This window comes from Sorex fumeus, unplaced genomic scaffold, assembly GCF_029834395.1.
Source record: "Sorex fumeus unplaced genomic scaffold, SorFum_2.1 ptg000072l, whole genome shotgun sequence".
Lineage (NCBI taxonomy): Eukaryota > Metazoa > Chordata > Mammalia > Eulipotyphla > Soricidae > Sorex > Sorex fumeus.
The window spans coordinates 12931819-12959493 of record NW_026606129.1 but is presented as its reverse complement, the minus strand read 5'-3'; the positions used below and the strand labels follow the sequence as shown (position 1 = coordinate 12959493).

Genomic DNA, 27675 nt, shown 5'->3' with positions numbered 1-27675 from the left:
GGGAGCCCCTGAGCACCTCTGGCTGTGGCTCCCAGACAGACCAGCAGCTAGAGGTAGCTCCTAAGGCCCAAGGACGGACGGACGGACGGACGGATGGATGGATGGATGGATGGATGGATGGATGGACGGACGGACGGATGGAGAGGGGGGAGGGAGTCAGCGACTCAGGCGGCGTCTGCTGGGCGGCAGGTGCGGAGTGAGAGCCGGAGCCTGTGGCGACCACCGGAGCACGGCTCTCAGCGCGTCCGAGGCCCCTTCACTGCGGCGAGTGGCGAGCAGGTGGTCACGGAGCGTCCACGGCCCCCGGGGCCCACGCCGCTCTCTCTGCTGCAGTCCTGAGTGCAGCTTTTTACATGAGATGCAATTAATGCAGCATTAGATGGAGCGGTGTGGGGGGAGGCTTATCTGTACTCAGCTTCACTCGAAGAGGCGGTTGGGGGGGTGGGTTGGGGGGGACAAGGGCCGCCAAATTGAAACCTTATTAAACAAAATTGGTTAGGTCTGATGGAGCCAAACCTAGACTGAGCTTTTAAAGCTTATTTCATTTTTCCCCCCTCCGGTCTGAACCTCTTTGAATTGAAGTAACTGATCCTGTTGTAAGCTTATTAGTGTCAAACCTTGTGTGTTTCTTCTCCTCTCCGATTTACATTTTATTAAGTAATGATGAGGTTGCTTGGCCCTGGCCCTTGCCTTTGGCACAGCCAAGAGCTTCCGAGCTCATTAATGGAACGAAAATGGAAATAATAGCGGTCCAATCTCATTACGGCCAGTGCCATTGTCGCGGACATCCCTGCCCGTCGCAGACTGCCCAGCCCAGGGTGATGCCCACTGCTTTGAGCAGCTGCTGACGGTTGGGTCCCGGGGGGACGGACCCCTCCCCGCTGGCACGGCTGCCCTTGCTCTGTGTGGTGGTGTGGCGGCCCCCTACTTCGGACCCCACGAAGGAAATGTTACCAAAGACCGTGTGTGTGTGTGTGTGTGCGCGTGTGCATGTATGTGTGCATGTATGCATGTGTGCGCGTGTATGTGCACGTGTGCATGTGTGCGTGTGTGCGTGTACACCTGTGTGTGCATTGCATGTGTGTACGTGTGTGTGCATGTGTGTGCATGTATGTGTGCACGTGTATGTGCATGTGTGCATGTGTGTGCATGCGCGTGTATGTGCATGTGTGCATGTGTGCGTGCGTGTGTGTACACCTGTGTGTGCGTGCATGTGTGTACGTGTGTGTGCATGTGTGTGTGTGTTTGTGTGTGCGCGCACACGGGGTTCCAGGACCAGGACCACACACACCTGCTGTGTGCCTGAAACCCAGGGCAGGGAGTGGCAAAAGTCTGCTGGCACATGGGTGGGCCAGGCCTGGCCCCCAAGGTGCCCCCCCACCTCTGAGACCTGCCCGTGCGCACCCCATGTGCGTGGGAGGCTGGGGGATGCGGCTGCAGACACAGCGGCCTAGAAGGAAGGTCGACCCCCCGGTGCACATGGTGTCTGTGCGGCCCAGGTCTCTTCCCCTCCGGGCCAGCAGGCACCTGGGCATCTGCTCTGGGCTGGACATGCTGCGCTGCTGAGCCCAGGCCTGGCCAGAGGGAGCGGGCAGCTGGGCAGCGGGGTCTGAGCGCCTGCCCTGGGCACCTTCCCCAGGCCCCTTCCCTGGCATGGCCGTGGGTGGGGAGCCGCCTGGCCCCGCGGCCACACCCCGGCCGGCTCCGCTTCCCGCTGCTGGCCTCTGACTCCCGGGGCATGTTGCGTTCCCGCCTGGTCGCAGCCACACGAGGGTGTCCCGGCGACCCCCCTGGGACCCCGCACAGTTTCTGCCCTGCATCCATCCCGCTGCTGCCTGGCCCTAGATCTCAGCCTGTCTGCGTCGTGCGTGACCTTGGGATGCCCACACCTCTGCCTCTTCATCCATAAAATTGAATGTAAAAATATTGACCTGCCTCGTGGCGTTTTTATGAAGAATAACTGACCCAGATGATGGGAAACCTTCTTTGTGACTCAGAAAGGACCAAACTGCTTAGCAAGCAGGAACCCGAGTCTCAGACATCGCCTCTTGCTCCAGGCGCTCGGGGTGCGCGGGGTGCCTGGAGGTGGGGGTGGGGGGTGGGGGAGAGGACCCCACCGCACGGCCTCTCCCCACTGCTGTGCCCACTGCCCCCCAACGAGGCAGCGGGGCCCCTGTGCCCCCACACCCTCTCAGGATGGCCCTAGGATGCCAGTGCCATCCCTCAGCGCGGCCCGTGTCTCCAGGGGTCTTGTTGGGCTGTGTGTATGCACAGAAGCTCGGCCAGACCAGAACCCCGCAGCCGGGGCACAGATCTACCCCCAGGTCCCCTCCCAGACCCCACCGGGGCAGGTTGAGCTCTCGTGTGTGGCGGCACTGGGCCCCGGAGATCAGCGTCGGAAATAGGCAGAGAAGCCTCACGGAGGGAGAACTGGCAGCGAGAAGATGGGAGGGTGGGGGAGGGGCTCCCCATCACGGGTGGGCTCTGGTCGGGAGACATCTGGGGGAGGCTTGAAGGAGATGAGGCCGGGCAGGGGTCTGCGTGGGGGGTGGCAGAGCCCCCCGGGGAGGAGCTGGAGGGTCACAGCCTCGGAAAGGGTCTGCAGGAGCAGAGGGGGGACGCTGGGTGGTCTCCGGCATGGGGGGCCATGTCAGGGCTGCGAGGGCCCACATCCTGGCTCCCTCCTGCTCTCCAGGGCTGTGTCCACAGGCAGTGGGCAGTTCCCGGCTCGGCCCCTGTTGCACCCACCAGTGCCAGGCAGCGCCTGCAGTGGGTCCCGGAGAAGCGTCTCTTTCGGCCCATCTCCCCAGCCAGAGATTCTGCTCCGTGTGGCCGGCACAGCTGGACACGGCCCGGCTGCTCCTGGCTCTGTGCTCGGGGTGAGGCCTGGGGGTAACTGGGGTCCACAAGCTGTGCCAGGATTGGCCTGGGGCTCAGCCGTGGGCAAGGCAAGGCACCCTCCTGCACTCCCCCTGCACTCTTCCCCTCTGCTCTCCCCTCCCCCACTCTCTCCACTGTCCCCAAAGCCGCCTTTCAAAGTGCCCATGAGCAAGTGCTCTTCTCCTGCTGATGTCACATCCTCTGACCCTCTTCCCCCCACCCCTGCCCGGCACCGCAGCCCTCTCTGCCCCTCACATGGACGGTCGGGCCTGGTCTGTTTGCCCCTTCTCTGGAGCCCTCTGGCAGGCTGCTCTCGGCCTCCCTGCTGCCTCTGCCAGGAAGTCCTCCTGCCGGCGCTCACAGAACTTGCTCCCCTCAAGCCTCTGTCTCCTGCTCCCCACCCGGGACTCCATGATTCTGGGCATGTGGATGACAGTTAGTCCCTGCCCCTGCCCCTGGAGCTACTGGGCACTTCCAGAACCTGGTGCCCAAGAGGCAGCTAACAAGTTACGAAGCCACTGAATGCCCTTTTGGGGGAGGAGAGCCCATCCCGCCGCCCTCCCCCCCCCCCCCCACGAGCACCTGGAGGAACTCGTTGTCCTGTGCTGCCTCAAGTGCATCTCGGCAGAGCTGGTGCCGGCTGCATGCCACCCGGAGGCCGTGACACGCGCCCCAGCCCCATCTCTGTCTGCTTCCCAATTTCCTGTCTGGGCCCTTAGAATCTTGATCTGCAGGCGACGTGTCTCTCCGATCCCGGCTGTGCCCTCCGGGGCCTCCTTCATTATTTCTGTCCTGAGAACAGCTCATTGAAAGGAGAACATGCCTGGAATAAAGTGGGCGCTGGCTGGCTGGCCGGCCGGCGGCAGGGAGGGGCCTGCGGCCCAAGGTGGGGGCTGGGTGGTCTGGCGCTGGGTGGGTCGGGGGTGGGGGGGAGGACGAGAGGGTCTGCACTTACCTTTTAGCCAGGGTGTCCTCGGCCGGAACACATCCTGTTCCCCGTGGCAGGCTTTTGGGAAGGGCCTGAGCCCGGCAGAGGTGTGCCCGTGTGCCGGACAGACGGTTAAGTGACAGCCTGGGGAAAAAGGGTCTGGCACTGCATCTGCTCCCTGCTCCTCAGAGGCGGGCTCTCACTTCCCGGCAGTTCTCATCTAATGGGGGGAGGGGGCCCAGGGGGTCCCCAGAGCACCTGCCTGTTCGTGGGCTCTCGGCAGGGCCCCAGGCGAGCAGCAGGGCTGGACTCTTCCAGGCTGGGTGATGGCACAGCAGTTAGGGCGCTGGCCTTGCACGAAGCCAACCCAGGCTCGATCCCCGGCACCCCACATGATCCCTGAATATTGCCAGGAGTGACCCCTGAGCATTGCCGTGTGCCCACCCCCCGCCACCAAAAACAAGGAAAAAAGAAAAAGAATTTGCCAGCGGAGTCCAGAATGGTTCCACCACCTCACCACAAGTGACCCCAACAGGTGTGCGCCCGCTGGGTGAGCTGGCCTAGCGCCCCTCGAGCGAGTGTTCTGTGGCATAAGGACATCGTGGGTGACACGGAAACGTGGTGTGTGCCACCACCCCACCGTTATGGGTCTGTGGCCGTGGGGATAGTTGATAGGGAGGAGTTTAGCGCCCAGGGGTCTTCCCGTGGACCTGGGGGACCCTGGGGGGCAGCTACCAGGACGAGTCCTTTGCGGGTGGGTGGTGGGTGATGGGTCCCAGCCCTGCATTCCCTCTGCAGCCCAGGGCAGGCAGGCAGCTCTGTGCCTAGTGGGCAGAGGCGAGGAGGGGCGGGAGTGCCAGGTTGGGGGCAGGGGAAGTCAATCCAAGGAGGAGAAGGAACTCCCGGGGCAAAGGGCAAGAAATGCAGCCGCAAGGTCAGGGCGAGGCAGTGCGGACGCTTGCACTGCGGGCCCAAAGCAGCGTCTCTCTCTGAGAGCCCCGTGACCCCAGGATGTTCCAAGGGGGGCCGCAGTGAGAGTTGCATCCGTGGGGGCCCAGGCTAGGGGGAGCCTGCGGTCGTGTGGGGACGGCAGGAGGAAAGACGGTTGGAGGGCCACAGTGGTTACGGGCTGAGCAGCACCCACCTCAGGGCTGGGAGAACACAGGCAGAAACACAGGGACTCATCGTGAAGGGTTTCTGGCTCCGGGATGGAGGCAGCCCCAGAGGCGAGATTCCCCAGGGAACCCACAGCAGTGCAGACCGGGTGTGGGCAGCCCACATGGCCAGGACATACCTCCCCAGCAGACCCGGAGTGACCAGGGACTGTCTCTGCTGCCCCGAAGAAACGTTCCCGGCAGCCCCCGATCCTGCCACCCCGAGAACCTCTGGTTGGTGTCCACGTTGCTTTCTGCTTGGTCGTGGCTGTGACTTTGGACACGGGAGCGTCCCACTTTCTGTGACCCCTGACCTCCCAGGTCGGACGTTAATGATCTTGGAACAAACATCTGGGTCTCAGGGCTGCCCAGGAAGGCAGCGGCGGGCAGAACTCCACCTCTCTCAGGGGCTGTGGATCTCGCTTGGACGGTTGCCCAGCGCAAGGTTCCTGGAGCTCAGCCCGTCGCCTGCCTGCTTGCCCTCCCGCCCCGCCCTCAGCCACACTCCAGGCACCGTGGTGATCTTTAGAAAGTGACAGTGGGCTTGGACCTGGACCCCTGGTGGCTCCCAGCCTGCCCCCTCCCGTGCCCGGCCCCCTGCAGCCTCCTGATTCCTCCCACTCGCCATCTGGGGATGACACGCCATCTCCTTGGGGCTCCACGAGATGGAGCTGTCTTCCCTGACCCCCTCTAGGTGGCCTGGCCTTGTCCTCCGTGTGCCGTAGCCCATGTTCAGGGCCATGTGGTCAGACTCCGCTAGCACGCATCTGCAGAGACCGTCCTGGTCAGTACAGACGGGGTCAGGCTGACCGGTTGTGGTGGTTTCACATCTCCGAGAGGGTGTTTTTGTTGATTTGTTTGGAGGGGCCAAACCCAATGATGCCTCAGGGGTTACTCCCAGCTCTGTACTCAAGGGTCACTCCTGGGGGGGCCTGGGGTTCCGGGGTTTCGGGGGATCGAACCCAGGTGGGCTGTGTGGAAGGCCAGCGCCCTCCCCACTGTGCTGTGGCCACCACCTGCTCACGTCTCTGGTGGCTTCTGGTCGTTGGTGCTCTGAGAACTGTCCATACTCCCTCCCTCCAGAACCCGCGGCCCCTCACATGCAGCTCTGGCCCTGGATGTGTTCTGGGAGGGCAGGAGGCCCACCTAGGGAACGGGGGAGGTGCACAGAGCAGCAGTGACCTGGGGGGACGACAGTCTACCCGAAGCTCCGTGGCGGGGCCCCAGGAATGGGGGTGTTGAGGTCTGCAGGCTGGGTGCTGCGTGCCCTGTTACCAAGCTCCGGGAGGGCAGGGCACAGTTTTCTCTTCTCATGGGTGGTCGCTCACCCCCGTCCCCCCACACTGTGGCCAGGAGCCAGGCCAGGGCCCTGGGGCTGCCCCAGTGACCCCCCCGCCCCCCCCCCCTGGACTCAGGCTTTTCTGTCTCACAGAGGTTCCGTCTCCCTCCGCCAGGTGGTGAAGAAGGTGAAGTCCATGCAGATGTTCCACATGCCCGTCACCACGGCCATGCAGGGGGACCGGCTGGGCATCTGCGTCACCCAGTTCGACCCCAAGCTGCTGGAGCGCGGGCTGGTGTGCGCCCCCGAGACTCTGCACACCATCCACGCGGCCCTGGTGTCCGTGGAGAAGATCTCCTACTTCCGGGGCCCCCTGCAGACCAAGGCCAAGTTCCACATCACGGTGGGCCACGAGACCGTCATGGGCCGGCTGACGTTCTTCGGCCCTGAGCCCGAGCACTTTGACCGAGAGCCGCTGCTGGATGCCTTCGACTTCTCGCGCGAGTACGTGTTCCAGGAGCAGTACCTGAGCCGGGAGCCGGGCCCGGACGGCGGCGAGGCCCCAGCCGTGGAGGGCCGCTGCCCCCGGCAGCAGTGGGCCCTCGTGGAGTTTGAGAAGCCCGTGACCTGCCCACGGCTGTGCCTGGTGATCGGCTCCCGGCTGGACGTGGACGTCCACACCAGCGCCTGCCGCCTGGCCTTCCACGGCGTCCTGCTGCTCGGGCTGCAGGACAAGGGCTACGCCGAGAGCCTCCTGCCGCAGCTGAAGGTGTACAAGCGCAAGAGCAAGCAGGGCCTGGTGGAGCGGGTACGTAGCCCGGCCCCGTGCCCGCCACGGCAGGAGCCCTGGTTCAACCCGGCGATGGCCCATGCACTCAGGAGTCGCTCCCGGCGTGCTCAGGGGGCCCTAGGGGATGCTGGGAATCAAACCTGGGTCGACTGCGTGCAAGGCAAACGCCCTCCCCGCTGTGCTATCGCTCCAGCTCTGTGATCCTGCTTCTTTTTTTTTTCCTCTTCTTTATTTTGGTTTGGAGGCCACATTCGGTGGTGCTCAGGGGTTCCTCCTGGCTCTGCACTCAGGGGTCACTCTTGGAGGGACTCGGGGGACCCTATGGGATGTTGGGAGTCGAACCCGGGTCAGTGGCGTGCAGGGCAAGCGCTCCGGCCCCTCCTCTCCCACTTCCGAAGGTCTTAGGGGGAAAGCACGGAGGCTGGCGTGACCTTATCCCCTGTGGTCACTCAGTCCAGGAGTCCTGCAGCCCCCCACCTCCACAGACAGGGCGGGCTAGACCTTGCACAGTCTCTCCTGCAGCCTCCCCAGGCCTGAAACCTGCAGGGTGCCGTGAGTCTGTTGGGGTCTTCCTGAGCCATGGGGGGACGGCCGGCAGCCTGGCTTCCGGTTCGGTGGGGGCTGGGCTTCAAGCTGAAGGCTGCTGTGTTCATCCCCACGGGTGGTCAGGGCAAGGGCAGGAGGAGCGTGGCCCGTGGTGGGGTCTGGGCTCAACCCAGTCTGTCCCCAGCCTGTGGAATCGGGGAGTGGGGGCTGGGGGGGTGCTGGGAGCAGGGGAGTGGGAGGCGGGGAGACATGGGAGGGGCCCAGGGAAGGGGGTCCGGCTGCGGCTTTCTGGGGTGACAGAAGTCGTGCAAGTCCCTGTACCTCAGCCTAGGGGGAGCGGGCCTAGTCCCCCAGCCTCCGCTCAGAGACCCACGACAGGAGCCCGGGTACCCGGACGCACCCCAAGTTCCCCGTCTGTCTGTGCGGCTTCCTGTAGGTCTCCCCAGAAGGGCGTATGCCCCCACCTCACTGTCCCTGGGGGGATGTCCCTGCACGGGGAGGGAGGCAGGAAGGCCCGGGCTCAACCCCCTGCTGCCCCGGCACGTGGCTCGTGCATGCACTGTGGCCGCGTAGGGTGGGGGGTGGCATCTGTGCTGAACCCCACACCGTGTCCAGCGGTCACAGAGCAGTTACCGGAGCTGGATGCAGGGTCGCTGCTGCCCCGCCTTGGCGGACCCCACTTCCTCTTAGGAGCACTGTCCTTTGGCCCTCTTGCCGTCTGCTGTCCCAGGACAGACGCCTCCTGAGCCTCCCATCCTGTTCCCCCCTCCTGACCGTGTATCCAGCCCCTGGTGACTCACCAACCGTGCTGTCTCGAGCTGGGTCCCCGCACAGGCAGCTGGGGTGGAGGGGAGGGCGACCCATCCACCGCTCACAGGAGACCTCTGGGGCTGACCATGGGTGCCCTGCAGGCCCCGTACCAGCCTGGGGCCCACCCCGGGGTGCTGAGGGAAGAGGAAGGTGATAAAGTGCCCCGTGGGCCTGTCGCCTTGATGGATGAGCAAGTCCTGGCGTCTGGCTCTCCCCCGGGGACGTATCGATCACGGAGCCTTATCGCTCCCGGAGAGCTCCCAGGCGGCCTGTCCGTGGGCAGCGCGTGTGGGTCCGTGAGGGCTGGTCAGCGGGAGGCTGCCGCTGCTCGGGCCCAGCCGGAAGCAGGGGAGGAGACCCTGCCAGCCCCCCCTTAGTTTGGTGTTTTTGCTTCTCCTTCGGAGAGCCTGGCAAGCTACCGAGAGTATTCGATATGCCAGACACAGTAACAACAAAGTCTCCAATGGAGACGTTACTGGGCCTGCTCGAGCAAATCGACGATCAACGGGAGGGCCTTTACCTTTACCTTTACCTTTTTGTATGGGCCACACCTGGCGGTGCTCAGGGCTCACTCCCGATGGGGTTCAGGGGAGTTACATGGTGCCAGGGTTCAAACTGGAGCTTGAACCCGGGACAGTGGCGTGCAAGGCAGGTGCCCCACCCCCTGGACTACCTCTCTGCCCCCCCCAGCACTATTTAGACCCCCCCCATGCTCCCTCCAACCACAGAAGCGTCTGGAGGCACCTAAGAGTGAGACCCCTGCGAGGAAGGACTGAGGTGAGCAGGGACCCCAGCCCTTCCCCCTCCAAGCCGTCACTCCCGCACCAGCTGTCTTGAACCCCACATCGTGTCCAGCGGTCACAGAGAGATACCGGAGCTGGACGCAGGGTCTCTGCTGCCCCACCTTGGCAGACCCCACTTCCTCCCCCGGGGACGTATTGAGCTCAGATGTATTTCTGAGGGGGGGGGGCTTCGGATCCTTAGAACCTGGTCATTTCCACTCCCCGGGGAACTTAAGACACAATTAGGCGGCCCCCTGACCCCTCCTGGAATCACAGGCGACGTGGGACAGGCCCGTGGTGAGAGGACCCAGGAGGGCCCTGGCTAGGACCCCTGCACTGCCGCCATCACCCCCCAAGCAGGAGGCCCCGAGAGCCAAGCCGCCAGGCCTGTGCCCGAGGGCTGAGCTGGCCGGAGTCAGCCCGGCGCCAGCAGGCCGGCCACTCGTCCAGCACCCTGACTGTTCGGGTGAGACAGAGCGGCCTGGGGGGGGGGGGGAGCCTGTTTCCTTCTGAGTCGGGGCCCAGGCAGCCAGGGCGACTTGGGGAGAGTGAGGCGGCTTGTCCCCGTGCTCCCGTTCAGTGGGGTCAGCCTGGGGGCTCGTTCACCCCGGGCTGGGTGCACGCCCATGGGGACCAGCTCTTGCATGGGGCCTGAGTTTCTAACCGAGGGGTCCATTGTGGTTCCATTGCCATCCGGGGGGGCAGCGGGGTGGGCAGAGCGTGACTCCTGTGCCTCACACATGCAGGGCCGGGGAGCGAGCGAGCCCCCTGCCAGGCATTGGCGTCACCCCTGCCCCCGTTCCTGCCCCGTTCCTGCTGTGGCCCTCCCACAAAGACGCCCACCCAGGGGCCGTGCCTACGGGCTCTGTTCACATCTGCAGCACGCTTGCCAGCCCCGCGAGGTGGGCTTCCTGGGAGGAAGGGGGCAGGGCAGGGTCCAGGCTAGAGCTCGGCCACCTCAGGACCCTCAGGAGCCCCCTGCCCCACCCCCAGCACGTGTGTCCTTTAGCCGAGCAGAAGCCTCCAGTGACGCTGGTGACCGGGAGACCAACTTGCCCAGGAACAGGCCTGCCCAGAGGCCGGCCATTGAGTGGGTGTCGGCCTTGACCAGCACCCGGAGCAGGCCCAAGGAGTGGTGCTTTGATGTGGCTGCGTGGTCAGCAGCTCAACTGTCCAGTGTGGGCAACAGCCCAGTCCCCCACCCCCCAGCTGCAGGGTGGCGGCCACGTCCCAGGAGCGGGTGGGAGAACACAGTCCAGCCGGGCTGGTGCCACTCGGGCAGCCGGCTCCAGTGACGAGGCCTGTGAAATTGAGGCAAACGGGCACACTGGTGGGCGGGGGGGGGGGGGGGGGGGTCTAGCGTGCTGACAGGGAAAACTGGACATTGGGGGCTCCCAGGGCAGCGTCTAGGGGTCAGTCAGGTTGGAGCCACACCCTGGATGCACTGAGGGTTGGTCGTGGGCCTCCTCCTGGTGCCGTGCAGACGGCAAAGTTGTGAACCGCGGAACTGGTCACGTGCCCATCCCTGAGACACCTCAGGGCCCAGCCCTGCGTCAGCCTGGAAGGTGGAGGAAGAAAAAGGAGGTGCAGCCCGGTCTGGGGGGCATACCCTGAGTCCAGGGCACCCTGAACACGCATCATACTCAGAACCCAGGAGCACTGGGCACTCAGGGCCAGTCCTGCTGGACTCGGGTGGACAGAGACTGGCCTCAGCTCTCCACTGGGTTCCAGACAGACGGACAGAAACCCAGGCACCCTCACCCCGAGAGGGCACCCCTTTGGTTCCCATCTGTGCCTGGGTGGGCACCCTGCAAGCTGAGTGGCCTCGGGGGCCCCACTTCTTGGCTGTCACAAGCAGGGCGGGAATCTAAGTGCTGGTGCCCCGCATGGCCTGGGGCTAGGACCCCTTCTACATTTGCCACCCGCCCCCCCAGCAGCTGGCTGCGCTCTGCCCCGACCCCTTCTGCCAGCAGAGCTGCCCCCCTCTCCCTCTTACAGGTCCCACACCCCCACGGGCTGGCTGACCCGCCACCAGGAAAGCCTGTCCCTGGGTGGCTGCAGGGGGCAGGGCTGAGGACAGGAGGGGCTGAGACCTCCGGCGACTCTGTGCCCCCGGCCCCACGCTAGGACAGCGGACGTCATCCACGCCCCCCTTCTAGGGTGCACTGTGAAATGTCGAGTCAGGGCCTCCCGGCACCCATACCTGGCTCGGCCCGGTCTCAGATGTCCATCCCCCTGGCTGGGCTACTACCCAGCACCTTCCACTTCTTCCTCCCGCGGTGGGGTGAGGTCTGGCGTGCCAGCACCCCAGGTCTGGCACCCACTGGCGCCATCGGGGAAGGCCTCGGGGCTGGCCAGCCGAGTGTAAACAGGTAGACGCCACCAGGCACGCTGGCTGGCTTGGAAGGCCACACTGTGCTGCCCCTGGCTCTGGGCTCGTTCCACTCCGCTGCTGATGGCCTGTCCACTGTGCCCAGGGCAGCGGGCAGTGGGCACCCAGAAAGTTGGGCGGAAGCCACACCCCTCCTGGGCCGGGGGTGTTCCCAGGCCCCTCGAGGAGGCCAGAGGGCTGTCCGGTGTCCTGGCCGGGCCTGCACCCAGGCCTCTTGGATGGCTTCCTGCCTGCATAAGACGAGGCCCCTGCCCTGCGGCGGAGTTGGGGGGCTACTGGGGGAGGGGAGGCTCCGGTGAGGCAGGTCCACGTGGGGTCCCAGGCCAGGGGCCACGCACGCAGGACCTGGCATGTAGCACATGCTCCTCGGAGTGCCCCCCTTCCTCCCTGCCTTTGGGGTCGGCCTCGTCACCCTCCTCAGCACTGGGGGACACGACAAGCAAGATCAAGGGGACCCGGGCATTGGAGGACAGCGCCCCGGCTCCCCCGGGGTGCTCAGAGGCAGAGGCAGTCTGAGAACAGGGTGGGACTCCTTGGGGTGCCCAGAGCCTGGCCTGCCCTCGGTCGCCTCCCCTGGGCTTCCGCAGCTCCTGATCCAAGTGGGAATGGAGGGTTCACGCCTTCCTGGGCCCTGTAGGACGGGGAGGGGGTGAGGAGGGAGGTGGGGACCAGCCTGCTCCCCCGAGAGGCTCCTGTGTCGTTTCCCGAGGGCTCAGAGAAGGGCATGGACTGTCTAGGTGCCACCGAGGCTGGACACTGGGAGGAGGAGAAGGCGCCACTGCTGAGGGCACTTTCTTCCTGCAAACACAGCTGGGTGGTTCCAGAAGCTGCCGTCCCACAGCAGGGGCTCTCCCAGGATCCTGGCAGCCGTGCGCCTCCCCACTGGCCCCAGCGCTGGCCCCTGGGGTGCCCGTGTCTCTGCCGACACCCCAGCTCTGGCCCGGTCTAGCCTGTGTCTGATACTGGACCGAGGCTGCCCCCTCTCCCCCCTGCCCTACCTCTGCTCTCCCCTCACCTGCTGCCCTCCTCCCCCCTCCCCCACCCCTCTCCTCCCTCCCTGCTCTCCTGCTGCCCACGAGCCGGCCCCAGGCCCACAAGTGCCACTGCCCTTTACGGCTGACCCAAAAGAGTCACTTTGGAACTTGGGCGGTCCCCCAGCCCCCCGGGTGTCGGGCCTGAGCGTGACACGCCTGTGATGACATAGTGACGTGCACGGAGCTAAGCCCACACGCTCTAGGGAGTTCAGCCTTCTCCCCTGCAGGGGACCTTCCACTCAGGTCATCTGCAGGGCTGTCTTCGGAGTGAGCCCCTGCTGGGAGCAGACCTGGTCAGGGGCGCTGGTGTCCAGCCCCCTGCCTGTCCCCAGTGCTGGGGGGGGGGGCCTCTGGCTTCCCAAATCTCCCCAGCAAGCCCCTGCCTGGACCCTCAGTGGCTAAGGGAGACTGCAGGAAGCAGGTGTTTTGCTCCCCCTTGTCATTTCTGGAGGGCGTGTGCCCGGGTCATGGCCTGCCTTCCAGAGCGCTCCCCCTGCCCGCCGCTAGTGGGGTGGCCAGCGCAGACCAGCTGTCTGGCAGACGAGCTCAGCACAGAGCAGCTGCCATTGCGCCAGACTTCTAGCTCAACTCCTCACCGCCTCTCCCCTCACACCCACTTGTCTTGCTTGGTTGCCCTTGGCCCCCAGTGGACCTCAGTTTCCCTGGTCTAGAGGCCTGTACTGTCAAGGATCACTTAGAATCCAGCAGAGGCAAGACCGTCTTCCCTCCCATACTTGGGGGTCGGCATTTCTAGGGTTTGAGGGGTTCTGGCAGAGGGGGCCACCTTGGACCCCTGGGCTGGAATTGCAGGCCTGCTTGAGCACCCTGACGACAGAATGTGGTGGCCAGTGTCCATCCCTGCTCGCCCTGGCTGTGGGCTGAGAGTCCCAGGGGATGGGGGAGCCCAGAACACAGTGACCTCACTCAGCCGCCGTGGGCCTGGGGTGAGTCACTTCAACTCACTGGGGCGACAGAGCTGGCAGGAGTCCAGGAGATGCGTTTGCCGAGTGGACACCCTGCCCTGAACCTGGTGGTGCCGCCAGCCGCCCTCGGACCCAGGACCGTCCGGGTCTGAGAAGGAATCTCAGCAGTCTGTGGGATCCCGGTGGTGAGAGACGGGGGCGGGGCTCCCCCTTATTGTCCCCAAGACCATGCTGGGTCCCGCCCTCCCTGTCCGACCCGGAGTGGACTGAAGAGGCGGAATTAGCAGGCAGGGTCTGTGCCCACCAGTGCCGGGTGCCAAGCTTCCCACCCGGAGCCCAGGAGTGACCCAACACCCCTCTCTGGAAATCCCCACTGAGCTGTGGCGGGGAGACCACCCGCCGCCTCCAGGAGAGGTAGCCCCCAGCCCCACTGGGGTCAGACCTGGCCCGAGGACTCCTCCCCCGGTCAGCGGCACCCGTGGGATCATGGGGCCAGCCCCGCGCTGACACTTGGTCACATGAGAACGTAAACAGGGGCTTTGGCCCTCGCCGTCGGCCCCGGCCTCTGTTTATGTAGCACTTAAACCCACTCCGGGGTCGCTGCTGTCTGCCCCAAGCACCCTGGCGCTGTTTGAAGTTTCCCTGAAGTTAATCAAATTAGTCTGCCTGCCGCGGGACCCCGGCCCGGGGAGTGCTGGGCGTCTCGCTTTTGAAAGTTGCTGCTTTATAACCCTGCTAAGGAGGGGCCGGGCGGAGGGAGACTCGTTCAGAGTCCGGGGCCCGGGCCTGCAGGGAGCTGGGCCTGGACAGGGGGACACGCCCCCTCCCAGGGCACTATACCCCCACCCGTGAACACTCTTTTTTTTTTTTGCTTTTTGGGTCATACCCGGTGATGCACAGGGGTTACTCCTGGTTCATGCACTCAGGAACTACTCCTGGCTTGGGGGACCATAGGGGATGCTAGGAATCGAACCCGGGTCGGCCACGTGCAAGGCCAACGCCCTCCCTGATGTGCTGTCACTCCAGCCCCCCGTGCACACTCAAGTGACTGACTTTCACCCCCTGTTCCTGCCAGCCCTGTCGCAGGTCTCACCTGTCCACATCACATATGTCTTTGCTGGGACTGACTGTGGTCTGGCTGTGTTGGCAGCATCCCCTGTCTGGTAGGGCAGCCAGGCCAGCATCAGGACCCACACTGTGACCTAAAGGGGCCGCACTGAGTGACCAAGGGACCTGCAGGAAGTTGGGGTGATGGCCACTCATTGGCCCGTGGCGACTTCTGTGGACCCAGTACCACGCATGCGCCCTACTGCTGTACCCGCTGTCCTCCCTGGTGACCCCTCAGAGACCAGAGCCATGCACAGCGGTAGGCCTGGAAGCAGAGGGAAGTTAGTTCCAGCAGCCGCAGATGGGTCTGAAACAGCCAGAACGTGCCAATGCTAGGGGCCACGGCAGGGAGAACTGTGGCAGGAGGTTGGGGGCCCTGGAAGTCGTGGGCACTGAGGGCAGCTGCTAGTATGAGGCCTCTAGGCTAGGCACTGGGCCCCGCCTCTACCCACCCGTATCCCCCAGGCCGCCGTGGTGCTAGCCGTTCCCGGGAGCTGGCCCCCAGCTACAGACACGTCAGGTTGCCCTCAGCTGTCCGGGCCAGGTTCTCGCACCTATAACCAGGGGCCTGGAAGGGACATACCCGTAGGGTGGGGGGGAGTGAGGAGGGTACCTCTGACGGGGCTGAGGAGTGTACCTTTGTGAGTTCTTGGGGCAGCTGCTGGGGGTGGAGGGTTCCAGAGTGGCTCTGCCCTAAACCGGCAACTCTGCTGCTTCTCCAGCTCAGAGAGCAGCACACGCCCCGGGCTGGGTCCATGCAGCCTGAGAGAGCTTCCGCTGTGGCTCTGAACGACACCACGTTCGGCTCGGGAGAGCACTTAGCTCGCCCTCTGCCAAGTGGAGAGGAGAACGCCAGCAGACAAGGGCACTTGGCGGGCGCCCAAGAACGCCAGCTTGGGCTGAGTGGCCGTGGTTCTGTTAACTGTGGGCTGAGCACCTGTGGCTCCGTTACTGTGATCTGATTGGCCGTGGTGCCATTAGCGTGGTCTGAGTGTCCATGGCTTTGTTACTCTGGTCTCAGTGTCTGTGGCTCCATCACTGTGGTCTCAGTGTCTGTGGCTCTTTTACCATGGTCTGAGTGTCCGTGGCTCTGTTACCGTGGATTGAGTGGCCATGGCTCTGTCATTATGGTCTGAGTGGCCGTGGCTCTGTTACTGTGGACTTGTGTCTGTGTCTTTGTCACTATGGTCTGAGTGTCTGTGGCTCTGTTACAGTCCCAGCAAAGACATATGTGATGTGGATTGAGTTGCCATGGCTCCAACACTGTGGGCTGAGTGGCTCTGTCACCGTGAGCTGAGAGGTTCCTCTCCCGCCCATAGGTGGCTGTGCTGAAAGGCGGATGTAGTGTCCTCAGACCTGGGGATCGTGAGCCGGCTGTCTAGAACATCACTGCTGGGTACCCCAACTCACCTGTGCCAGTTGGGCCTAGGATGAGAATCTGGAGGGCTGCGCCCGCCCCACGTACGTGGCCGGGTTGGGGACAGGCTCCACCTGCAGCCTGAGCCGGCGGGTGACTCAGGGTCCCAGGAGTCTCACCAGAGGGGAAAGCGGCCCAGGCTGTGCTCAACATCCAGGCTGCAGGGCCAAGACACCACCTTCCCCCGTCCTCGTGGGTGGCGGGGGTGTTGGGAGGGGAGAGGGGGCGGGTGCCCACCAACCAGGCAGAGCCGGGGAGGGAGTGTGCGGCCCGTGGCAGGCCCAGCCCGCGGGGGAGCAGGGCTGGGAGCCGAGTCCTGAAGGACGGACGGAGAGGCGCGCGCGTGTGGGAACGAGACTCGTGAATCATAAAGGGCTGCGCGAGTGGAAATGATTATTCTTATCGTTATTTGTATCCGGATCATCCATCACCGGGAGAGGGGGGATGCGAGCACCTTTTATCTGGCGCTATGAATCAAATAGAAGAGGATCTGTTTTTCCAAAAAGGTTTTTAGGGTAAATGGGACAGTTTCAGCTTTGCAAAACAATCCATCTGCAGGCCTGCCTGGCCAAACCTGGGTGTCTCGGGGACGAGTGAGAAGCTTCTGGGGCTGAGGGCAGCCGGCCCATGGGGGGTCCCAGGGGGCAGTGCAGCACCCTGGCACTGGCCTGGTGGCACATGATGGCGCCCACATTCTCCGCTTCCAGAAAGCGTGGGCCGGGAGGGGCAGGAGGAGGCCTCCCCGCGCTCTCCCGCGCTCCGGCCGAACCCCACATTCGAGATGAAAACTGTCCGCCGTTCAGAGAACCCTGGGGAGAGGGCGAGTGTACACCCTTTGCCCCTGGTCCTTTCCCCCGAGATGCCCATACTCCCTTGGCACTGCCCTGGAGAGGAGCTGGGCAGTCTGGAAGGCGGGGGTGTCCCCAGAGGGGAGCTTGAGTCACGGGAAGCCTCAGGCTGTCCCACTTCAGTGCTCCCATGCTCAAGCCCTGGGAGAAAGTTCTAGATGAACACAATGTGCCATGAAATCAGGGCTGCGCATGGTGCCCATGAGTCCCGCACACAGCCACAGGGGCAGGCGGCCAGCGGCAGAAAGCTGGAGTCCCGAAGGCACACGGGTGGGCCCTCTGTCGTCTGGATCCCCAAGCAAAGGGAGGAAGGAGTCGGAGAGCCCCAGCAGAGGTGGTGAGGCTGGGGGCAATGCATGGGGAGGCTGCTCTGGGCTGCAGCGTGGGCGGCAGAGAGCTCTGGACTGCGCATCAGCCTGGTCCCGGGGGTTGGGGGTCCCGAGGTTGCAGGACAAGGCCACGGGTCTTTCATTGGCCGCGGGTGGCCATGCACCACGGGAGCTCTAGCCCCTGCCATGCACTGAGGCCCCGCCTCCCGCTGCTATCACCGGGGCCCGTGCATGTGGATCCGTGTGTCAGTCACACCGTTCCGGTGTGCGCCCAGCAGTCCGGCGCGGGGAGGCTGGGGGTGATGAGGCCTCAGGGCTCTGCGCTGACCCTTCTCTCTCTCCGGCGGGCGCGGTCCCAGGCGATGGACGACCACAGCGTCATTGGCCGCTCACTGTTCAAGAAGGAGACCAACATCCAGCCCTTCGTGGGGCTCAAGGTGCACCTGTCCTCGGGGGAGCTGGGCGTCATCGAGAGCGCCTTCGGCCAGAGCGGCAAGTTCAAAGTCCACATCCCTGGTGAGTGGGTCTGTGCTCAACGCCTCTCAGTGCCCACCGTGGGCCGAGGAGGTCGTCGTTTGGGGGAGCGGCGGAGCCCAGGGTGGGGCACTCTGGGGGGGGGGCTCTGCGTCACACCAGTACGTGGGGGAGGAGGTGGGGCGGGCCATCTGTGGGTTAAAGAATCCGGGCACCGGGGTCAAAGCCATGTGGAGAATTCACATCGCTGACACCCGGCCCTGGCTGGGCAGTGGGGCCATGGACCGGGCACAGCCATGGGGCTCGGGGTGAGGCTGTGCGTCTGGGAGCCTGGGCATGGCCATCTGAAGTCACATGCAGGCAGGTGGTGTCCGGGGTCCGGCTGGTCAGCGAAGCTACCACCACCTGCTCCTGGAGCTGGCAGAGCCCTGACCCCACACCTGGCCCACACTGGGCCCCGTCCTCCCTGCCTGGCCCACACCGGGGCCCTGGGCTCCAGGGCTGATGGGTAGCTGTGTGGCTCCCAGGGTGTGGCTCTCAGGATGGAGGGGCGCCATGCTCTGGAGGCAGCATCCCAAGCTTCCATCCTTCTCCAGCTGCTCAGGGTCCACTGGCGTGACCAATGTGAGTTCGGGGTAGACAGGACCATGCCCCCATCCTCAGATCCTCAACTTTCTCCCGGGCCAAGCTCAGAAGTGGGGTGTTCCTAGAGCAGACTGGACATGAGCGGAGGCGGGCTGGGGGGCCCAAGAGTGTAGGAGTGGAGACGGGGAGCCCACATTCCTCCCCGGGGTCAGCCTGGCCTGCTCAGTGGGGCCATTTCCTGTTTGTGCAGAGGCCTCCCCCGCCCGCCTCTCTGAAGGAGTCTCCTGTGGCCGAGACTCTGCTGCCAGGCAGAAGGGCTCGGGGCGGGGGGGGGGGGGGGGGGGGGGGGGGGGGGGGGGGGGGGCTGCGCGTGGGCTCGAAGGCTCATGGGCGGTAACTGGGCGCAGGCTGGCACTGACCCTCGGACCCCAGCCATGTACCTGGAGCTGCTCACCCCCATGGCCAGACCCGGCAGTGTGGGACGGGTGGGCGGCCAGGGGGGCAGCAAGTGGTGGGGAATGAGCCGTGGTGGGTCCTTTCTTACCCTGTGGGACTGTGTCCCACCCTATGGGACCTGCGTTACTCTGTCTGGTGTTTTGACACAAACTTGCCACTGAATTGACAGGCCAAGCCGCTGGGGCCACTCTTAGGCTTGAGTTGTGGACAAACTGAGAGTGGCCCTGAAGGTGATAAGCAGGTGCTGGGGACGGCTGTGGACACCAGGGCCAAACACTCGGCCTATGGCCTCCCTGTAAGATACTGTCAGGAATGAGATCAGTGGCAGGACAGCCCACCAGGCACAGAGGGACCTGCCCAGAAAGTCAAGGGGGGGGGAGGCGGGGCGCCAGAGGGAGGGTCACTCAAACTGCCCCCTTCAGAGAATAACCCTTGTAAGCAGGCAGGGAGAGGCCCAGGAAGGGGTGAGTCCATGGGAAGGGGTGGAACCATGGAATGGGCAGGATCTATGGGGAGGGGTGTGGCTCACTGGAAGGGCGGGGTCCTGGGAAGGGTGGGGCCACACGAAGGGGCGGAGTCTGGAAGGGGCGGGCCCACGGGAAGGGGCGGGCCCACCTGAGGGGGCGGGGCCTGTAGGGGCGGGCTTACGGGAAGGGGCGGAGTCCGGAGGGGGCCACTAGAAGGGTCTATGGGAGTGGGCGGCCACGGACCTGGTGCTTGGGGACTTGGCTGGTGAGGCGCTTCCTCCTGCCAGTGTGACGGCATCTCTGTGGCCCTTGAACTGCTTCTGCTCGGGACCGTTTCACTGCCTCCATCTCTCCATGGTGGGGCCAGGAAGGAGTGTGTGCCCCCCTCCCGGTGCCTGTGTGCCCTCCTATCCCCTGGTTCTCAGAGCCCAGCAGGAGGTGTCTGATGGGTCCCGGCGGCCCCAGGCCCACAGGGCGAGGGGTCGGCGGGGGAGGAGATGCCCCTGGAGCCAGCCATCCTCTGCGATCCTCTCTGACTGGTTCTGGGCCAGCAGGCCAGCGGACTGTCTCCCCTCAGTAGGGCCTGCTTGTCCCAGGTGGCCCCATGGGTTTTGAGCTCCGGGATGGGGGCTCACTCCTCCCTCAGTGCCCAGCCACCTTCTGGTGCCAGCCTGATGCCCACCCCCACCCCATGAGCAGTGCCTGCCCCCTGGGCCTGGCGGCGCACCCCCAGGACCCAGTGCACCCCCTTCCCGGGCTCCCCACCATGTCATGCCCACCCCTGTTCCCATGTGAGGACACTGAGGCAGCCCAGGGGTGCCCAGAGACTCTGCAGTGCAACGGGAGGCTGCACAGGAGGCCCCCAGGATCCCAGAGGCACAGAGCCTCTCTTGGGAGCCTCTCCGAGGCCTCAGGGTCCAGACAGCCCCCCTTGGTCCCAGCGCTGATGCCGCAGGCAGTGTCCATGCCGCTGCCACTGCTCACCTGAGTTCTGTTAGCTGTGACAGGCCTGCCCAGGTGCTGGGGGTGTCGGCAGGAACAAAACCAGGGCTCGGGGGACCCCACACTGGCTGTGCGGGTGGATCTGGGGCAGCCTTAGGAGGGGGGCAGCCCAGCCCCCGGCTGCCCCAACCTGCCTCCTGCCCACTCAGACCCCCCCCTTCCAGAAGTGATGGAGCAGAAGGAATTAGGCCCCGAAGCCCCGCCCACAGGAGGAATTAGGCCCCGAAGCCCCGCCCAGAGTCAGGGAGGGTGGAGGGGGACATTCTGCACCTCCCTTGGGGGGCTTGCATGCATCCAGTGACGCCTCCCTCATCTCTGAGCCCATGAGCCCCTTCGTTTATGCCGGCTGCCCCCTGGAGCCCCAGCCCCTGTGAGCGGCAATCGCTGGGTCCTGACCCCTCCATGGATCTGTGGGGGGCACTTTGCTTGGGGCCAGAGACGTGGGGGGGGGGGGCACACCTCACTGCCATTGAGAGCAGCTTCCGCCTCTCCACACCTGAAGGAGCCAGCCTGGAGGGGATAGCCGCAGCTGACGGCAGCCAGGCCTCCTGCCCAGGCTCTGGGTGGCCCTGGTGGCTGAATCTGCAGGGCTGTGTGTGCAGGCCAGTGCCAGGGGCTTGGGCCTCGGCCTGCAGTGGGCTCCCCCCCGCCCTGGACACTGGGGCCCTGTGGGCAGCATGAGGGTCATCCCAGCCCGCAGAGGAGGCCACAGCAGCCGTGCGGGGAGTGACAACTGCTCTGTGCCCTTGCCCTCTGTCCTGGTGCCCAGCAGAGAGGCCCCGCCAGCAGCCGGCCGGGCCCAGCAGAACCAGAGGGGTGAGGGGCTCACACCTCACGGCCGACAGCCCAGCTCCCCAGGTCCGAGCTGGCAGGAGCGACATGGGGGTGTCTGAGCACCCCTGCTCAGCCTCCTCTCCCGCCTTTCCTTGGCCACACAGGGTTCCTGATGCACGAATGGGGGTGAGGGGGGTCCCACTTCACCTTTGAGCCTCCTGGTGTCTCCCGCGTGGGACCAAAGACCCCTTAGGATCCGAGTTCTCTCGGTGGCCGTGTCTGCCATGTTGTCATCCCACGGCCCCGGGCTGACCTCCACCTGTATCCAGTTCTGAGGCCCGAGAAGGTCCAGATGGTCCCGGGCCCATCCGTGACAGTGCCCAGGAGTGGCTTCCGGGAGCCCTGGCCAAGTGGCCGACTCTTCCCGTGCTGATCTTCCCGGGCTTGGGGCCCCTCAGAGCCCCGAGTCAGCTCAGAGGCATCTGGAAAGGGGCCAAAAGTCACATGGAAGCCCACCCAGGTGTGGGGGCAGGGAGGGGAAGGCCACGGAGCCCAGCGTTGAGGCCCTGGTGGCCCAGAATCATCCCTTGAACCCCCAAGGTGGTGGACCAATACCCACGGGTGCTCAGGGAGCCCTGGGTGCCCAGGATGGAACCGGAGACCTGGCACTAGCTCCCTGGCCCCTCAAACAATGTTGCTTGGAGTTAGCCTCTGTGGAGGCCTGAGGGTCTACCCACGGCCAGCTCTTGAGAGGGCCAGCCCGGGACCCTGCCTCCTCCCTGGCCATCTGTCCTGTCTGCGCCTGTCCCTGCTGGCGCTGGTACTGGACTGGGCAGTGACGGGGAGGACGGCCCGGTGCACCGTGGGTGCTTAGTAGGACACCAGCGGCCTATCACAGCGTGTGCACCCATGCACCCATGTGCATGAGAACACCCAAGCACACACACACGCCTCACGCGTGTATGCGCACACATACATGTGCGTAACTACATCCCACACATAGACACATGCACACGTAGATCCACCTCCCAGCACATGCATGCAGATGTGACTCACACATCACTCGTAATGTCTGCACATGTGCGTGTATACGCCTACATGCCTAGGACCGCAGAGAAACTACTTCTCTCAGGACTGGCGCGTGTCCCTGGCGGGGCCAGCGCCCAGGAGGGTGGCAGAGACTCAGTCGCTCCCCGGCAGCAGTGGGGGCCGATTGGTACCTGCCCAGGAAGGGCCTCACCCCAGGGAACTCCCTGGGTGGGTGGGGAGGGCCTGGGGCTCCACTCAGGGCTCTGCCTCTTCCTTGGGGCCTGGGCATTGGGTGTCCCCAGGCGCTGGGTGCGGGACCCACCACCTCACAGGGACTTCACCGGCTGTGATGGGCCAGGCAGAGCTGCCTGAAGTATCTCCTGGTTACCAAATGCTACGACTTCCGTGCCCCCCCCCCCCGCCCCCCGCTTTTCCTGGTCCGAGGGGCAGCTGCTGGTTTCCCCGCCCCCCTTCAGGTGATGGCAGGTAGGACTTGAAGGAGGGTCTCGGCGCCTCTCCCTGAAGTCTCAACTGGCCCACCAGGGCCTCTGAAATACCTGAAAGAAAGGCCCAGAAAATCAGGCAGGCCCCAAGTGCTTTGCAGAATAAAGGGGCTTGGGCACTTCTGTGCGACCTTCCCACAGTGCCCTGCATTCCCCGTACGGCAGGCCACTCACCGCCCAACCCATGGCTCCAAAGACATCCCTGGAACAAGAGCACCTGGGTACATGCACGCCTGCCTGTGTGTGTGGGCCTGTGTTTGCATGTGTATGTGCGTGCCTGTGTCTGTGTGTGCATGCTGTGTGTGCCTATGTGTGTATGCTCGTGTGTGTGCCTGTGTGTACCTGTGTGTGCATGCCGGTGTGTGCGTGCTTCTGTGTAGCTGTGTGGGTATGCCTGTGCGTGCATTCCTATGTATGCTTACATGTACACCTATGTGTGTACCTGTGTGTGTCCCTCTATGTGCCTGTGTGTGTGCCTGCATGTGCCTGTGCATGCCTGCCTGCGTGCTCGCGTGCTCTCTAGGGGGGTCCCTGGCATTAGCTGGGTGGGGGTCTTGGCAGCTAAGTGAGAGAGCCGGGCAGGTCCACCCATGACTGCTGCCACTCACTGCCCATCCCTTCTGGGGGCTTCAGGCCAGGCACAGGTGCTGGCACGGCCCTCCCGCCCCTCTGTCTGGTCACTGTTGGGTGAAGCTCTCAGCTGGGACCCCCAGGTGCTCACACCGGCCACTGCTCTTGAAAGATAGTGCGTGAGGTGCCCCTGGGGAGGGGTGCAGGGGTGACACTGCCACCAGGTGCCCTGGGGAGGGGTGCAGCGTGACTCTGGCCCCACGTCACCCTCGCCAGTACCCTGGGCTTCTCTAGCCCAGCCAGTGTCTGGCCCTGACCCCTATGCTCAGCCTCGGACCCTCGCCCTCCGCCCACCTGCTCTGCCTGACCGATCTTGGGCTCCTGTGTGGATTCTGGACTTCCCGATGCTGTCCCGACCTGGAGCTGGTTCAGGACATCCCCAGACCCGCAGAGCCGGGGGGTGGGCAAGTGCCTGTCTGCAAGCTCGGTCCAGGCTCCATGCCCCGTCCCAGGAATGACCCAGGCAGTGGGGCTTCAGGCTCCTGGGCCCACTGACCAGCGGAGCCCCTGCTGACAAGAGGTGGTCCCCTCTCCCCTGGAGCCCAGGGCTGCCGCAGGGCGGAGCGGCGGTAAATGGGCGCCTGGTGAGGTGCGATCACAGAGAGACCCGGGGCCCCAGGCAGGGAACACAGCAAACCCTGAGTCCTTGACCTGGGAAGGTCCTGGCGGAGGGGCCTGCAGGTAGCCCAGCCCACGGACAGCTGCAGGGCACACTGTGGGCTGGGGGGGGGGGGGGTCTCGGCCCCCAGCCTTAGGCCCCTGGAGGTGGGGCTGTCGCCCAGAGGAGTCTCGTTGGCATCTCTGCTCCTTGGCTCCCACAGACTCATCATTGCCCCTGGGAGGAGGGCAGCGTGTGGGGGTGGGGGCAGCTATGGTCCAGCTGCTTCTTGGAGCCTGGGGAAAGATGTTCCCCTGTGCTAGACTCAGCTGGCGCGTGATCCCTGTGGGCAGGGCCCAAGGGCCCATCATCGGGGAGCCAGAGGGAGCTGGTAGGGGGGGCTAGGGGGCCGGCGGGGGCTCACCCCAGGCTTCAGGGAGCCACTGGGGCTGTTTGGGCAGAGGAACTGGGATCTGAGGTGCTGGAGGAGGACAGGGCAGCAGGCAGACTCAGGGTGGATGTCCTGGGCAGCCCCGCCGCTGGGACACGTCTCCAAGGAGCGTCTGTCCCCAGACAGCTCAGTCCAGCTTGGCCCTCAGAGCACGCGCGTGCGCGCACACACACACACACACACACACACACACACACACACAGGGCTCCCGCTCTGGGCATCGGCTGGGATCCGTTCCACCCAGCAGGTCTGCCGGCCCCGAGACGGGAAAGCGGCTGGATCAGGAGAATAGACTCGAACGGAGGCGGGAGGTGAAAGTTGAGGTTTCAGAAAAATCCCTATAAAAATGAAAACAAACCATCCGTCTTCTCACTGGCGTCTTCCTCTGACGGTGGCCTTTGCAGGGCTTGCCCTGGTATCTGTAGGGAAGGCGGTGCTTGAAACCTAATCTAGCCCGCCCTGAACCCCTTCCATGTACATGCACACGCACACACGCATGCACATACACACACACGCATGCACACACGCACACACACGCACGTGCGGGCCGGGCCAGCCTCCGGGGAGAGACAGGGGGGACAGAGGGATGCCCCTCGTGGGTGCCACCCTGACGGACAAGCGCCTTCCCGCACAGCCCTGAGCCCCGGCCATCGAAGCTTTTCAAAGCAATTGTAAAAATTATATGAACCCCATCGAAGAACTGTTACAACAATGTTTATACCCCGGGTTTGAAACAAAGACAATGATATTATAAATAATTGCAGATGATGAAGATAGGTCAGAAAAAATAACATCATTAAAAGACTTTTACAAGACGGGTCGTTTACCGAGATGGATGGAGTAACACAATACGTTAAAAATATCTGCAATTAGCACAAACACCGCGCGGGGGACGGGAAACATCTGCCAGGCCTTTGCCCTGGGCCCGAGTCACCCCCGCAGGCCGCTGCCAGGGACCCCGGGAACAGGGGTGATCCTGGCGGCAAACGGAGGCCTCACTGGGAGGTCCCTGGGCAGAAGGGAAACTGAGGGCTCAGGAAGGGCTCTGCAGGGTCTCAGCACTTCCTCTCGGAACCACCCTGCAGCCCCAATTGAAGGGTGGCCTGGCCACCATCCACACGGCCCGCTCCGACACTCAGGGGCCCCCAGGGCAGCCTCTGGGGTGTCTCAGGCCTGGTTGCGGATGGCGGAGGGGCTAGTGGACCAATCACCAGCCAGTGATGCCCACTGAGGTGGGTTCTCCCCATGGGCCCAGCAGCCCACACACACACATACACACTCACACGCATGCACGCACTCATGGACTCTGCCCGTGATCTTGACCCTCAAGCCCCTGCCCTTTTCTCCTTTTGACCGCCGGGTCTGCTCCCACAAAAGAGAAATAAGCATGTTTGATCCCCAAAACACTGCGGCCGCAGGAAGCAGCATGCCAGCCTGAACCCAGCGCGCCCAGACAGACATGAGCAAACCATCTCGACTCGTCTCTCTCCATCCACTCCCTCACAGCCCTGGGAAGGAGCAGGACCCGGAGAGCGTTCAGAAGGGCTCCTGTGTGCGCCTTGTGTGCAAGGGCCCGGGCTCAGGCCCCCCAAGCGGGATGGGGCGCAAGCCCTGGGCAGGGTGGGGCCCGGTACTGCCCGTGTGGGAACCATAGATCACAGTGGAAGCAGAAACCCTGTGAAGCCCCACCTCCCCCTCCCCGAGAACGCGGCGTCCCACCAGCAATCAGGGCCACAAGTGCATCTCCTGCACACCCCTCGTGAGCCAAATTCCAGCGGCGTGGATAGCTGTGTGTTCAGTGTTTCACACACTTGGATCTCGCCGCCACCGAGAGTGTGAGCTGTGGACCCTTCCGTGGCAGACCCACCAGAGCCTCCTGGTCTCCTGGTGACCCTTGGGGGGACGTCTTCACAGTCCCTGGCCGGGCTGTGCTCCCCAGGGGTATGGGGTGTTCCCCAGACTGGGCGTCTGCCTGCCATTCCCGCCAGCCTCCAAGCCGCCCAGCCTCAGCCCCTGTGGCCTCCTGCCTCCGAAGGAAGCCCCCGATGGGCTCAGAGCAGCACGGACCCCTGCTTGTGCTCGGCCGTGGGGAGAGCTGGAGTGGAGGGAAGGGCGGGCCTGGAAGAGACGCAGGGGTCAGCTTTGCCACGTCCCCTTTCCACTCTCACTGCAGCCGGACACCTGGGGTCTGGTGCCCAGGGGCTTAGCCCCACGAACAGAGTGTGAGGCCAGCTGGCCGGGCAGTGCCTACAGACTGACCCTGGGCCAGGTCACCGGGCAGCGGCTGGTCCTAGGGACCCGGGAGCCTAATGCTAGACAGCGTGGCCTCCCACTCGTCCTGTGCCTTGGCAGCCAGTGAGGGTGTTGGGGGGAACGGACCCCCGCCTTAGCTCAGGCTGCAGACCCCAGGGAGAGGCCTTGCCCCTTGCCTGCCCTCCTGGGGCCCAGTGGCATCTGAGTGCCCGGGAGGAAGCAGCGTTGCCCAGACGGGCATCTGTGAGCTGGGGTTCACTAGGGCGACAGCAGCAAGAGTGTGGCAGAGGGTCTGTGCTGAGGGGCCCAGGAGACTGCGGGTGGGCACCAGCCTTACCCCCAGCTCCCGGGACATATAGGAGAGTGCTCGAGGCCCAGCAGGCTTCCCGGGGAGGCCCTCAAACCCTGCTTTCTCTCTTGGGCCCTCCAGGATGGAGTATCAGTACCTCCCTGGCCGTCTGTAGTCCCAAGGGAGCCATCCGGGCTGCAGAAGTGATGGACCTCGGGCCATCCCGAAGGTTTCTTAAACTCCTGGACCTTGAAAACTTATGGGTGGTCTCCTGGGAAGATGGGATGCTGCTGGCAGCGCCAACACAGAGACGCCAAAGATTGCCACCAAGCAGCTCAGACCCCGTGTGGGGCCCAAGGAGGCTGCAGGGTTGCAGTGTACAGAGCGCAGGATGTACCCCAGGCCCCCCGACGTTGGCTGCAGGAAGTGGCCAGTCATGTAGGTGCCCGTGTGAGGGGCCCGTGCGTGCGGGTGCGTGTCCAGAGATGAGTATGTGTGTGTGTGTGTGCAAGTGTGAGCGCATGCTTGTGTGCATGTGAGTGTGTGCGTGTGTGTGTGTGTGTGTGTGTGTGTGTGTGTGTGTGTGCTGTGTGTGTTGGCTTTCCACAGGCGGGAGGTGAGTGCGAGGCCAGCTTCCTGACAGGGCAGTTGTAAAACATTCATAAAACTTTTATTGGACTTGCCACCCTTCCAGATAAATATTTTTCGATTTTATGGGCTTGTTTTAGGGCCCCGAGCTTAATCATGGCTTTGTAGCTGCCTTTAAAAAAAAAAATTAAATATTGTTTTGGCAGAGGGAGCCCCGCCCCACCCCCACCCGTGACGGGCTGCGCTCCGAGCTCATAAATTCCTGCCCCACTCAACTCTTGCCCTTCTCCCCCGGCTCCCCCGGCCTGCGGGACGAACCTGAGGGAAGGGAGAGGCCACCAGGACCTCCTGTCCCCC

General features: G+C 64.3%; 1 protein-coding gene across 1 annotated transcript in view; it reads left to right on the top strand.

Moving 5' to 3' along the window:
- Positions 1-27675, top strand: part of EEFSEC (eukaryotic elongation factor, selenocysteine-tRNA specific) — a 181535-nt gene that overhangs the window by 141713 nt on the left and 12147 nt on the right. The window contains exons 5-6 of the mRNA XM_056129120.1: positions 6417-7049; positions 17579-17735. Coding sequence (XP_055985095.1) covers positions 6417-7049; positions 17579-17735 — 790 coding nt within the window. The remainder of the gene's footprint in view (positions 1-6416; positions 7050-17578; positions 17736-27675) is intronic.